The following is a 13229-nucleotide window of genomic DNA, read 5'->3' as shown; positions in this document are numbered from 1 at the left end:
CTACATGCTATGTCTACAGTTTCCAAAGTGCTTGCATACCCTCCACCTGCAACCCAGCCCCAAAGGAGTCTGGGAAAGAGCTCATCCTTGCCCGACTGTGCTTTAGATACCGATGGTGATTACGGGGGTGGGGAGGGGAAAGGTGCCTGGCCACGAGCATGTGAGAGTGCGTGCATGTGTGTGTCCACGTGGCCGTGTGTGATTAGCCAGAGGGGCCAGCAACTACCATCACCCCCCAGCAGAGTGCCCGGCTTATAGGCGGTACCCAGTCGTCCTTACTGAATAAATAAGTAAACGAATGCTTGCAGGTGTGCGGTAGAGGGGCTGCCACTAAATTACGGGTTGATTTAGAAGTGGGCTTCTGGAAGAAATATCAAGAGGCTGCATTTCAGGTATTGGAACTCTCAGGGGGAAAAAACGGGTTCTGACAAAATCGGCCATTGACAAAAACTAGGAAAAAATACCCAGAGCCCACAAGTTTGAAGTCAGATTCTCTGAACAAAGACTAAATTGAGACATCCTTGCAGAGAACAATTTGGCAACTGTTATCAAAAGGCTTAAAAACTTAGATGTCTGGAAAAAAAAAAAAAAAAAAAAAAAAAATTTATGAAGCTTCTATTACATGCCAGTAATGGTGGGAGCTACAAGGTATACAGTGGTGATCAAAATAAACACGATCCTTGATCTCAAGGAGCTTACTTTCCAGAGGGCTGGGGGGGAGCTACAAATTAATAAAATTATCACATCAACCTATAATTACTTATTGCAACAAATGGCTCTGAAAGAAAAGTATAGGGTGCTACAAGGCAGGGTAGCAGTGGGGTAGGCCCTAATTAGATGGGCAGGACAGGCTTGTCCGGGAGAAACATTTCTTAGAGGTACAAATGGAGACCTGTGGGATAAACAGACATTGCCAGATGATGAATGGGGAGGACGAGCATTTGAGATATAGAGAACAGTATGTGCAAAGGCCCTGAGGCAGAAAAGAGCTTGGCTTGCTTGAGGAGCTGACTGAAGGCCGGTGTGGCTAGAATGCAGTGAGTGAAAGAAACAGTGGGAGGAGATTTGGCTGGAGGGGCCAGAAAATACATGGCGTTGTAGGCCATGTTGAGGAGTTTGGTGGGAAGGGAAAAAGTATGCAGTCAGGGAGTAGGACATTTGAGTGAGTGATGTTGGAGGAGGGACAAGCAACAGTGATGCCTGGGTCCTCACTGTGGCCAAGGGGCCTGGGTGGCTGAGGTGGGATATGTAACAACAGGAAGTCAAGGTTCTAAAAGGCCAGGCAGTCCACTGGTCATTCGCACAGCTGTAGAACCCCCCAAGGATGAGTTGGAACAGCAAAAAGTTGGAAATAACCAAAATGCCCAGCTATTATGGGTGGTTAATAAGTAAATTATGGTATATCTACTGGGCAGAATATTTATAACCACTAAAAATGCGAGTGGTACCCACTGGGCAGGGAGGGGAGGTGTTTCTGATATACTGTTAAGTAGGGGAGAAACTTCCCAACATCAGGAATGGCAGATTCCTTTGGGCTACACCTATTTACGAATTTATTTTTTTAACACTTTTTATTGAAGTATAAGGTACAAATAGGACAGAAAAGTGCACTGGCCACAAGCGGACAGCTCAGTGAGTTTTCACTGTGTAGCCAGACCCTAGATCAAGACAGAGATACGACCCTGGTGTCTTCCTCCTGCGCAGTCCTGCAGACGTAGCTGCTATCTTGACCATAATTGGCTTTGCCTTAAATCTTGATTTGTAATTTGTAATTTTTAAATAATGGATACGTATGTCACATAATTATTTCCTCCCTGTAGATCAAAGGTGTCTCAGAACTAGAAAAAAAAAAGTGGTTAGAACTATGTGTTTTAAAGAAAAGTGGGAAAAGGGAGGGTTTTCGTTTTTGTTTTCAATTAATTAATTAATTAATTTGTTTTTATTTTTGGCTGCATTGGGTCTTCATTCCTGTGCGCGGGCTTTCTCTAGTTGCTGTGAGTGGGGGCTACTCTTCATCGTGGTGCGCGGGCTTCTCGTTGTCCTGGCTTCTCGCTGCAGAGCACGGGGTCTAGGTGCGTGGGCTTCAGTAGCTGTGGCTACAGTAGTTGCGGCTCGCGGGCTGTAGAGCACAGGCTCAGTAGCTGTGGCGCACGGGCTTAGTTGCTCCGCGGCATGCGGGATCTTCCCGGACCAGGGCTCCAACCCGTGTCCCCTGCACTGGCAGGCCGATTCTTAACCACTGCGCCACCAGGGAAGCTCAAGGGGAGGGTTTTGATACATTGTCTTTTCTAGAGTTTCTGCAGTGAATTTGTATTATTTTTGTATGAAAGAAACTGCTAAGTTTAAAAAAAAAAAATCAGTGTTTGTTTTCCACGTGCCAGTCTTAGAGAAATAAATTGGAGACGGAAGCTCAGGCCAAACAAACCCAGGTTCTGAGCACTGCGGTGATGGGTTTGATTTTCCTCACTCGTGCCATCTGTCGACCTCAGAATAAAGTGGCCCCGCCGCTGTCTGGGGCTGGCACTGACTCCGCCGAGGGGGACAGGGCTAGGAAGGGGACTGCTGGCGTCCCCTTGGTTCAAGTGACAAACCCTCCCTCCCTCCCGGCCTCCCTGGCCAGCCTCAGGCCAGCTCTGTGAACTCTCTGGGGGCATTTCTGGGAGCCTCACACCTGTCCCTCCTTCCTTTCCACAGGTGGAAAAACTTGTGAAGTATTTGGATCCCAACGACCTGGGGAGAATCAACTTCAAGGACTTTTGCCGAGGGGTGTTCGCCATGAAAGGTGAGGTCTTCTGGGGGGAGGGGGGTCCTAGGGGCTCCCAGGATCCTGTCTGGCTGGGGAGGCTGGCATGGCTTGGGTTTCAGCTCAGATTCCCCCTACGGGGGTCCCAGGAGCCCAGGATGGGCTCCAGAAGTAGGCTCTGCCTTTGACTCCCCCAGGGGGGCCAAGGGGAAGGGACTTGGGCTCCCACAGCTGTGCCCGCTGGTGAGGGGCTCTGGGTGTCACTGAACCTCTGTCATGCGGTCCCACACCTGCAGCCAGGCATTTCTACCCTTCCCGTTGTCTGTCCCTTTCCCGAGAACGGCCCCCTTCCCTTCCCATCCGTCCCCTCCCCTCCCCTTTCAGGGAATAGTTCTCCAGGATTATTTTGATTTGTTACTGATTTTTATGATTATCCTAGACTGAGTAATTTAAATATGTAAAGCCCTATAGGTACCTGCTAGACCTAATTTGCAAGGGAGAATACAGTCATTGTTCACGCAGGTAGCGGTTGTGTTCTCACTTAGAGGCCGGGAGGCTGTTCAGTCTCAGATACCCCCGTCCCCTCCCCTCCCCTCCCCTCCCCTCCCCCTCCATCTCCTGAGGGAACTCATCTCCCTGAAGGATGATCAGACTCCTGAGGAGTTTCTCAAAACACAGGCTTCAGTTTTGAACCAGGACAGTTCTAGGCAAACCTGGACAGAGCTGGTCCCCTCATCTCCCTGCCTCTGTTCCGAATTTCCTTCATTTGTTTCCTCCCCACTCCCTTCTCCTAACTCCTCCGAATTCCTTCCTTTCTTCCATTTAGGGGGGAATGTAAAAATCCCTCTCGTTTTCCCCCCACTCAAAGTTATGAGACGCCTGCAGGAATCAGAGTGTGGCCACTCGCTACTGAACGGTTCATCTGGAGAGAGTGGTCCAGCTCACCAGCCTGTGAGGAAAACACAGTTTACGTCTGGAAGTCCCAGGGCCTTACTGTAATCTGTGGAGGATGCCATGTTTCCCTGTCTATGTGGCTCAGAGCAGCACGAAGCCTTCCCTGTGGGGTCCCTCAGAGTATGGGAGGGTGGGAAGGAAGCAGGAATTCCTTGCATAGAAGTGAGGGGCGAAAGGAAGTGAGCAGAGAGGTTGGGGGCACTATGCACGGCAGCCCCAGGAAAGGTTTCTGAATGGGGTTGTTTGACTCAACAGGGCCGCCACTAACTGTGCCCGGCATGTCCCTGTGCTGGCGCTTTGCGGGTCTGACCTCCTGTTTGCTGTTCTGAGATCAGTTCCAATGTGTGGAGGTGAGGGGTTCCTCCCATGCTAACAAACAAACAAACAAACAATTTTCTCACACCAGCAGGGTGTCCGAGGAGAATTCAGCTCAATTCTGACACAGTCTACCTGGAGGTAGCATCAGATTCCACAGGTTAAGGGCTCAGTCCTATAAGACTGTCTCCCCACCCCCATTTCAGACGCCAGTCACAAGCCCAGGCTGTTACCTGTGCTTCTGACTAACTGGCTGTAAATCAGAGGTTCCCACGACCCCCACCTTGGGTTGGATTAATTTGCTGGAGCAGCTCACAGAACTCAGAGAAAGATTTTACTTACTAGATTACCGGCTTATTGCAAAAGGGTACGACTCAGGAACAGCCAGATGGAAGAGGTGCTTGGGGCAAGGTATGGGGAAAGGTGCAGATCAGCCATGCTCTCTCAGAGGGCACCACTCTCCCCAGATCTCCATGTGTTCACCAACCCGGAAGCTCTCTGAACCTGGTCCTTTTGGGTTTCTGTGGCGCCTTCATCATAGTCGTGATCAATTAAATCATCGGACATTGGTGATTGAGCCAACCTCCGGGCCCTCACCGCTCCCTGGAGATCAGAGGTCAGAGGTTGGGACTGAAAGGTCCAGCCCTCTAATCACCTGGTTGGTTCTCTTGGCAACCAGCCCCCATCCTTAGGTGGGTCCACAAGTCACCTCATTAACATAAAAAGATACCTTTGTCACTCTCAACACTTAGGAAATTCTGAGGGTTTTGGGAGCTGTGAGTTAGAAACTGTGAATGAAGGCCAAATACGTATTTTCTTATAAATCACAATATCACACCTCCTTTGTCCGTTACGATTTGGGGGCATTTGTTCAGGGGAGGGAGGCCAGCTGTGTAATGAGTCAGCAGCAAGTGGCGCCATCCTGAAGGTGGCCTTCCATGTTCTGGAGTTCGCAGGGTTGCAGAGGGCCTCAGCCTCGCAGCCCTGGACTGTGTGTGTTTGGAGTCCCTGTGAGCCAGACAGGGAGTATGTTCTTATATGCCCTCCTCCAGGAAGGCCTCCTGGATTCTCTTTGCCCCAGCCTCCCCTCCGCAACTGGGAGTCTGTCTTCTGTGTGTTCCCTGATGCTGTTAGTCCCAGTGGAAGAACATCTGGAGGGCAAGGACCTGTCTCGCTCCCTCTGCCCAGCCCTGGACTGGCTTCTCTGCAGACTGGGTGCCCCATCTCTGCCTCTGAATGATCAGCTGGTCTCTTGGAGACTTGGGGCCCCTGCCTCCCTGCAGCCCTACCCACCCAAGGCTTACTCATCAGAAGCAAAGCTGCCCGGGGAATTCCCTGGCAGTCCAGTGGTTAAGACTCTGTGCTTTCACTGCCAAGGGCCCAAGTTCGATCCCTGGTCAGGGAACTAAGATCCTGCAAAAAAGAAGCAAAGCTGCCGGGCTGGGCTGAGTCTCTGACCCTCCACTATCTGTCTGTCTGTCCATCCACAGGCTGTGAGGAGCTGCTGAAGGATGTGCTGGCCGTGGAGAGCGCTGGGACACTGCCCTGCGCGCTGGAGATCCCAGACTGCGTGGCGCAGGTGAGGGGGCGGCACCGCGGCAGGGATGGGGAGCCTCCAGCCACCCGCCTTACCCTGCTTGGTCTTCTGTCTTCTTGCCTTTGCTTCACCTTTTTGGTGTCAGGGAGACCCCAGAGCCCCCCTCTGAGGGCCCTTTGGCTTCAAAGTCAAGAAAGAGATTTTGGAACTGGAGCAGTGCGGACCCTTGGGAAGCCACAGCAGAGGGTGTAGGGGCTGGGAGTCCTCACAGGGCACCTTCCCCCACTCTGAGGTCCCAAGGAGAAGCTGAGCTCCAGAGGGAAAGTGGCAGGCTCGAGGTCAACAGCAGGCAGGGAGACAATTTTTCTCTTTTCTCCAACACCAGCTGGATGTCCAGCAATCCAATCCACTCCTGACACTAACTGCCCAGAGGTGGTGCAGGCCCCAGGGCCAAGAGCCTTAGCCCCGCTTGGGAGCAGCCACAGACGGGGCACCCAGGCTACCTTCACTTCTGCTGGGTCCAGCTACAAATACAGGGTTCTCGCAACCCTCCTCAGGTTCTGTAGTTCACTAGAACAACTCACAGAACTCAGGAAGACACTCTGTTTATGATTATTGCTTTATTATAAGGGATACAATTCAGGAAAGACGCACGGGGCCAGGTATGTGGCTGGGAGGCGGGGGTACTCTCCAGGGGCACCACATCCCTGCACAGCAGTGTGTCACCAACCCGGAAGCTCCGGGTCTCATTGCTCTAGAGTTTGTATGACCCCATCTGCAGCCCTCTCACCTCCTGTAGGTGGGCGTGGGTGGGGCTTAAAGTTCCCAACTTCAAATCACCAGTTTAGTCTTTGTGGTGACCAGCCCCATCCTGTGGCTCTCTGGGGATCCCATCTGAGTCACCTCATTAGCATGAGCTCAGGTGGGGTTGAAAGGGACTCCTTATGAATAATAAAAGTCACTCCTATCACTCAGGAAGTTCCAAGGGTTTTAGGAGCTCTGTTCCAGGAAGTGGGACAAGGACCACAGTCCCCATGGCTCTGTCTTACTGTCATCATCACCTAATGGTTTGTTTATTATGAAACTTTCATCGTTTTCCCAAACACTTGCAGAGTCATCTTACAGACGAATACAGTTCACGATGCCTGTACTGACAGTCTCTAGGGTCCCTTCTGGTGGAGACACCCCGCCAGAAGGGCTGGATGAGGATCTTCTTGGTTTGTCATCCAGGCTATAGCTCCAAGACCTCTTCTGCACCCTCTGGTTGGTGCCTCATCTGGACCCCAAAATATGAGTCTTTTCTATAGCTGAAGGAGGCCCAGGACCCCAGAGGTCACTTTGGCCAATGGCATACTTCTTGGGATCCAGCTGGGTGGTGGGCTCAGGGCTGGGACTGGGGGAGGGGGTCCCTACAGAGGGCTGTGGACAAAGAATGTAGGTTGCCATATCAGTAACAAAGGATGTTGTGGCCATGAAGCCATCAGCCACTGCAGCTGCTGCCCACCCCTCAAACGGTGCCCCCTGAGGGGATTCAGGATGGAGAAAACAGGGTACTGGCCCTAGAGAGCTAAGGTGCATAAAGGAATGATTTCAATGAGCCCAGACTCTTGCATCTTCCCGTACATAGAAAAGTGCTTAATTCATTAACTTGAGATGTCTGTTTTTCTTAAATGAATAGTTATCTTTTGATGTTTTGACTACCTGTTTTTTTTTTGCAAAACTCCTGTATGTCCTGGCTCCTTCCTTACCTCTTAGGAACAGTCCCTCAGAGCTATCTGCCTGGGCCTAAGTCCTCAGTAAATCTGCCAAATAAAACATAATTCTTGGGAATTCCCTGGAGGTCCAGTGCTTAAGACTCCGTGCTTCCACTGCAGGGAGCGCAGGTTTGATTCCTGGTCTTGGAACTAAGATTCCACATGCCACGCCATTGCGCAGCCAAAAAAGAAACATAATTCTTGACTTTTAAGTTTTGCTTTTTTTTTTTTTTTTTCGGCTTGACAGGGCCATAATGCCCAGAGCTGCCCAGCAAAATGGTGTTACAGAAGGCCAAGGCTCAAAGGTGGCAGAGACCCAAGCCAGGTACCAGGGCCTCCAAGATAGGTCTCAGGTGGTTGGACCCCAGGGTGCTGTGCCCTCAGGGATGAGTGAAGAGAGCTGGGCTCCAAGAGGTGCAGAAGCCAGCGGTGAGGGCTCCAGGCCTGCCTCAAGGGGCAGCAGATGTGGGGTGAAAATGCATTTGGGCCTGACTGATGGGACCAGGACCAGAGCAGAGGACCCCAAAGCAGGACAAACACTGAGTGTCCTGGGAGTCTTGGAGCGGGGCCCTCGTGGACTGAACAGGAAGTGCGGTAACGAGGTGGGCTGTGGGACCATTCAGAACTGGGTCCATACCCTGCTTTGGCCACTGATGAGCCCTGCAAACCCAGGCACGTTACTCTCAACTCCTCAGAGCCTGTAAAACAGGGCTCGCCATACCCGTCTTGTGAAAATTCAGTGAGAAAACAGGCTGCTAATATGTGAGAATCCCCTTCCTCCCAGTGCCGTGTCTTAGAGATTCGTGTGAGAAATGGGGCTGAAGTCTGCATCTTTCACCCTTGGCTACTGGTGTTTCAAAATCACGTCAAAATAAAGGCCTGGGGCTTCCCTGGTGGCGCAGTGCTTGAGAGTCCGCCTGCCGATGCAGGAGACGCGGGTTCGTGCCCCGTTTCGGGAGGGTCCCACATGCCGCGGAGCGGCTGGGCCCGTGAGCCATGGCCGCTGAGCCTGCGCGTCCGGAGCCTGTGCTCCACAAATGGGAGAGGCCACAGCAGTGAGAGGCCCGCATAACGCAAGAAAAAAAAAAAAATAAATAAAAAAAAAAAAAATAAAGGCCTGCATGTGAGGAGCTGGAGGTCAGAGTGGAGCCCTAGCCGGGCTTCCGCACAAGCCAGCGGTACCAGGGCCGGGTACCAGAGCCGTTCCTGCAGCTGTGGGCTGCTTTTGTGGCCTCCGCACTAGGCCGGCCACACTGGCAGGTGGAGAAAAGGGGAGAGATAGGCGTGGAGGAGTTGGCCTCTGAGAGAGCGCTCTGCTTTTTGTTTATTTATTTATTATTTTTGGCTGCGTTGGGTCTTCGTTGCTGCGCGCGGGCTTTCTCTAGTTGCGGCGAGCGGGGGCTAATCTTCGTTGCGGTGCGCGGGCTCCTCATTGCGGTGACTTCTCTTGTTGCAGAGCACGGGCTCTAGGCATGCAGGCTCAGTAGTTGTGGCACACGGGTTCAGTAGCTGTGGCTCACGGGCTCTAGAGCACAGGCTCAGTAGTTGTGGCACACGGGCTTAGTTGCTCTGTGGCATGTAGGATCTTCCCAGACCAGGGCTCGAACCCGTGTCCCCTGCATCGGCAGGCAGATTCTTAACCACTGCGCCACCAGGGAAGTCCCAAGAGTTCTCTTCTTTTTAAAGCAATATTGTTTTCTCCACAATACAACATGTGGAGGTTACAGAAAAGCAGAAAGATCAGGTCGGTCGAATCCCAGCAACCCCAGTGCCCCCCTCATCTCCTGTCTCAGGACTTTAGGTGTAAGCCCCTCCTTGTGAACTCTTTTCTGCCCCCGACCTGTCTGGCCCTGACAGGTGGCTCGGGTGGTCAGAGCCCAGCGAGGTGGCTGTTGATCCCTGGACACGCTGGGCAGCCTTGTCCATGAGCGCCCGGTGGGCAGCGTGGGGTGCCGGGGCTCTGTTCCTCACGACGGGCTCCTCGGTGCTGGGAGGGCTGAGGGGGCAGAGCGCAAAGCCAGCCTGCCGGACCAGTGGGCTCCCACAGTGAGGGGCTGAAAAGGCCTGGAGCCCCCGTGGTGTGAATGAATCCCCTCCCTGCTCAGGCTCCTGCACCGTCTGGGCAGCTCTGGGCCGCTCTGGGTTCCATTTGGCTAAAGGCCACGAGGGGCGAGACCATAGCTCCTCAGGTTGCGGGGAGCTGAGGGGGCCTCTGCCTGGGGCACGTCCTCATCCTGCAGGCTCAGTCCTCAGGGCCCTGCTGTGCCCCAGCTGTCCCCTAGGGGTCAGCTTGAGACCAACCAAGCAGAGGGAGCCTGGATCATTACTTGGGCTTCCCAGGTGCTGCTAGGCGAGGAGTGGTTTGGGACCAAGCGAGGATGACGTAGGATGGGACCACAGGAGCATGCCTCCCCCCACCCCCAGGGTGGGGCAGGGACCTCTGACGTCAGCACTTGACGAGAGGGTCACAGTTAAAGTAGTGAAACACTCTGTGGTGCTGGTTGGTAAACAGCCTGGGGACACCCACCCCATTCACCCCTCTTCCAGGCCCCTGGAACCCAACCCCCCAAACCAGCTATCACCGCAGGCGCTCGGGGCCTGCTCTCCAGACAATGCAAGTCCGTCTGGGTAGGTGGACCTGCATCCCACCAGCTCTTTTTTTTTTTTTTAATTGCAGTATAGTTGATTTACAATGTTGTGTTTCCTGCTGTACAGCAAAGTGATTCAGTTCTACATATACATATATATACATTCTTTTTCATATTCTTTTCCATTATGGTTCATCACCGGATATTGAATATAGTTCCCTGTGCTATACAGTAGGACCTTGTTGTTTATCCATCCTATATGTAATAGTTTGCATCTGCTAATCCCAAACTCCCAATCCATCCCTCCCCCGCCTCACCTCCCCCTTGGCAACCGCAAGTCTGTTCTCTATGTCTGCGAGTTCGTTACTGTTTCATAGCTAGGTTCATTTGTGTCATATTTTAGATTCCACATATAAGTGATATCATATGGTATTTGTCTTTCTCTTTCTGACTTCCTTCACTTAGTATGATAATCTCTAGGTCCATCTGTTGCTGCAAATGGCATTATTTCACTCTTTTTCTGGCTAAGTAGCATTCCATTGTTTATATATACCACATCTACTTTATCCATTTATCTGTTGATGGATATTTAGGTTGTTTCCATGTCTTGGCTATAGTAAATAGTGCTGCTGTGAACATAGGGGTGCATGTATCTTTTCGAATTATAGCTTTGTCTGGGTATATGCCCAGAAGTGGGATTGCTGGATCATATGGCAACTCTATGTTTAGTTTTTTGAGGAACCTCCATACTGTTCTCCATAGTGGCTGTACTGATTTACAGTCCCACCAACAGTGTAGGAGGGTTCCCTTTTCTCCACACCCTCTCCAACATTTATCATTTGTAGACTTTTTAATGATGGCCATTCTGACCAGTGTGAGGTGGTACCTCACTGTAGTTTTATTTATTTAATTTATTTATTTATTTATTTTTGGCTGTGTTGGGTCTTCGTTTCTGTGCGAGGGCTTTCTCTAGTTGCGGCGAGCGGGGGCCACTCTTCATCACGGTGCGCGGGCCTCTCACTATCGCGGCCTCTCGTTGCGGAGCGCAGGCTCAGTAGTTGTGGCTCACGGGCCCAGCTGCTCCGCGGCATGTGGGATCCTCCCAGACCAGGGCTCGAACCTGTATCCCCTGCATCGGCAGGCAGACTCTCAACCACTGCGCCACCAGGGAAGCCCTCACTGTACTCTGGATTTGCATTTCTTGAATACTTAGCAATGATGAGCATCTTTTCATGCCTATTGGCCATCTGTCCCACCAGCTCGTGAACTCACTAGATGTCACCCTGCCTGTGTCCTTAGAGCCTGCAGCACCCTGGCGCAAAAAGGGCTTGGTAAACCCAACTGTTGGCAAGTTTTCTGATGCAGGTGGATTTGAGTTTGGTCAGAGGGGGTGCTGGGTGTCTCAGGGGTCCGTGGGTTGGCATCCCGAGGCTGAGGTCTCAGGAAACGCCCTGGGAGTCCGTCGTGAGGCTGGCCCGCTTAGCGGGCTGCTACTGCGCTCCCTTTGTGCAGCTCCCAGACCTTATGGTGTAGGGGTCTCTGTAGGGTGGGGACATGGGCAGTCACAGAGAGCCCCATCCTCGGGCCTTAAAGGCAAGGGGGCAGTGGGATGAAATCTGACTCATAAGCCCTCATGTGAGATCCTGGGTCATCCTCCCACGTGGGCTGGTTAATAGGGAACCCCATAAAATGAATAGGGTGTCAGGCCACCTGGTGCTCCTCCTGTGTAACCACCATCCCAGCGAATGGTGTCACCATCATCCAGCCCCTAAGCCAGAAAGTCATCCTTGACGCCCCACATCCAGCCAGCCTGAGTCCTCTGGTCCTCACTCACCCCTCGCCCCTCTCCCTCTGCTGCCTCCTGGCCCCTCATCATCCCCAGCCTTTCTCTCTCCAGACCCACATCCCACAGTCGCCTCAGGATCTTCCTAAGGAGCTGTCACCACCCCCACTTCGGTGGCCCCTCATCAGCAGTGGGATAAAATCCACCACTTCACCAGCCTCACCTCTCACTGCCGCACTTCTCACACCCCGAAACTGGTGACACCCAGTTGCTCCTTATTTACTGAAAAGACCCTGTTGTCTCTTGCCTCCCAGACTTTGCACAAGTTCTTCTTTCTCCTGGGATGGCCTCCCACCCACTGTCCCTGGGATAACTTCTGCTCAGCGTTTAAGACTTAAGTAGGTACCTCCTCCTCCAGGAAGCCTTCTCTAGTTCCCTCTGCCCCCAGCCTGGAGTGCGACCTGTGCCGAGCTTCCCTGGGGCCCTGTGCCCTCTGTCATCCCTGCCTTAACCTCACCCTCCAGGACAGCTCCATGTTCCCCACACGGCAACACCATTTTCACCTGGTGGTGGCAGAGCTCGAGCTGAGTTTATCTCCTTTGCACCCAGCACAGTGCCCATAGCGAACATCCTTATCCACGCGCCATAGATCGTTTCTCTGAGTATTTCTAGGATTTGAAATCTAGAAATGGAATTGCTCTATCGAAGGGTATGCAGATTTTATTTTTTAATCGATGGGGCCAATTTTTTCTTCCAAAAAGACGGTACCAATTGTATCATCCAACAGTAGATGAGAGAGTGCCCGGATCCTCAGCCCTTTGCCAGTCCTGGAAGTCCTCCATCTACCTACAGGCCCCCCCTTCTACTCCTCTCCCCTCCCTTCTCCCGCTCACCAATCTGATGGAGGAAAACTCACTCTCACTTTCATCTGTGTTGCCGTTTATGGTGAAGGAGACCATGGTTCCTTCTGTTCACTGGGCCTGTGGATTTCTTCTTTTGTTAATTACCTCTTTATAGTCTTTGCTCATTTTCTGTTAGGTTGCCTTTTCCTTTTTTTTTTTTTCCTTTTCTTTTTTTGGGGGGCCGTGCCTCACAGCATGTGGGATCTTAGTTCCCCGACCAGGGATCGAACCTGTGCCCCCTGCAGTGGAAGCACAGAGCCCTAACCACTGGACAGCCAGGGAAGTCCCTGGATTGTCTTTTCCTTATTGATTTATATGAAATCTATATACACAAAATCTCTATATATTCTGTCAGTCTATGCATTTTGCTTATATTTTAATTTTGGTTTTGGTGTCTTTTATTGCATAGAATTTTAAAGTTCGGATGTCATCATTATCAGTCCTTTTATGCCATTTACATTTTGTGTATTATGTGGTGCCTTCTTTACCTCAAGGTTATAAACATACCATTCTCCTGTATATGTTTTTCAAATACTTTCAGACAAAAAGTGTTTATATTTAGCTCTTTGATCCACCAGGAGCTTATTTTTGGTTTTGGTGAGGATACTATCTGGCATTTTTATGTTCCAAATGTTGCCAGCTGTTCACATTCC

General features: G+C 51.6%; 1 protein-coding gene across 1 annotated transcript in view; it reads left to right on the top strand.

Moving 5' to 3' along the window:
- RAB11FIP4 (RAB11 family interacting protein 4) overlaps positions 1-13229 on the top strand; it is a 124130-nt gene that overhangs the window by 40183 nt on the left and 70718 nt on the right. The window contains exons 6-7 of the mRNA XM_007452463.1: positions 2695-2782; positions 5503-5591. Of these exons, the coding sequence (XP_007452525.1) occupies positions 2695-2782; positions 5503-5591 (177 nt within the window). The remainder of the gene's footprint in view (positions 1-2694; positions 2783-5502; positions 5592-13229) is intronic.

This window comes from Lipotes vexillifer, unplaced genomic scaffold (genome assembly GCF_000442215.2).
Source record: "Lipotes vexillifer unplaced genomic scaffold, Lipotes_vexillifer_v1.1 scaffold216, whole genome shotgun sequence".
NCBI classification, from domain to species: Eukaryota; Metazoa; Chordata; class Mammalia; order Artiodactyla; family Lipotidae; genus Lipotes; species Lipotes vexillifer.
This window is presented reverse-complemented; position numbering and strand designations above follow the sequence as displayed.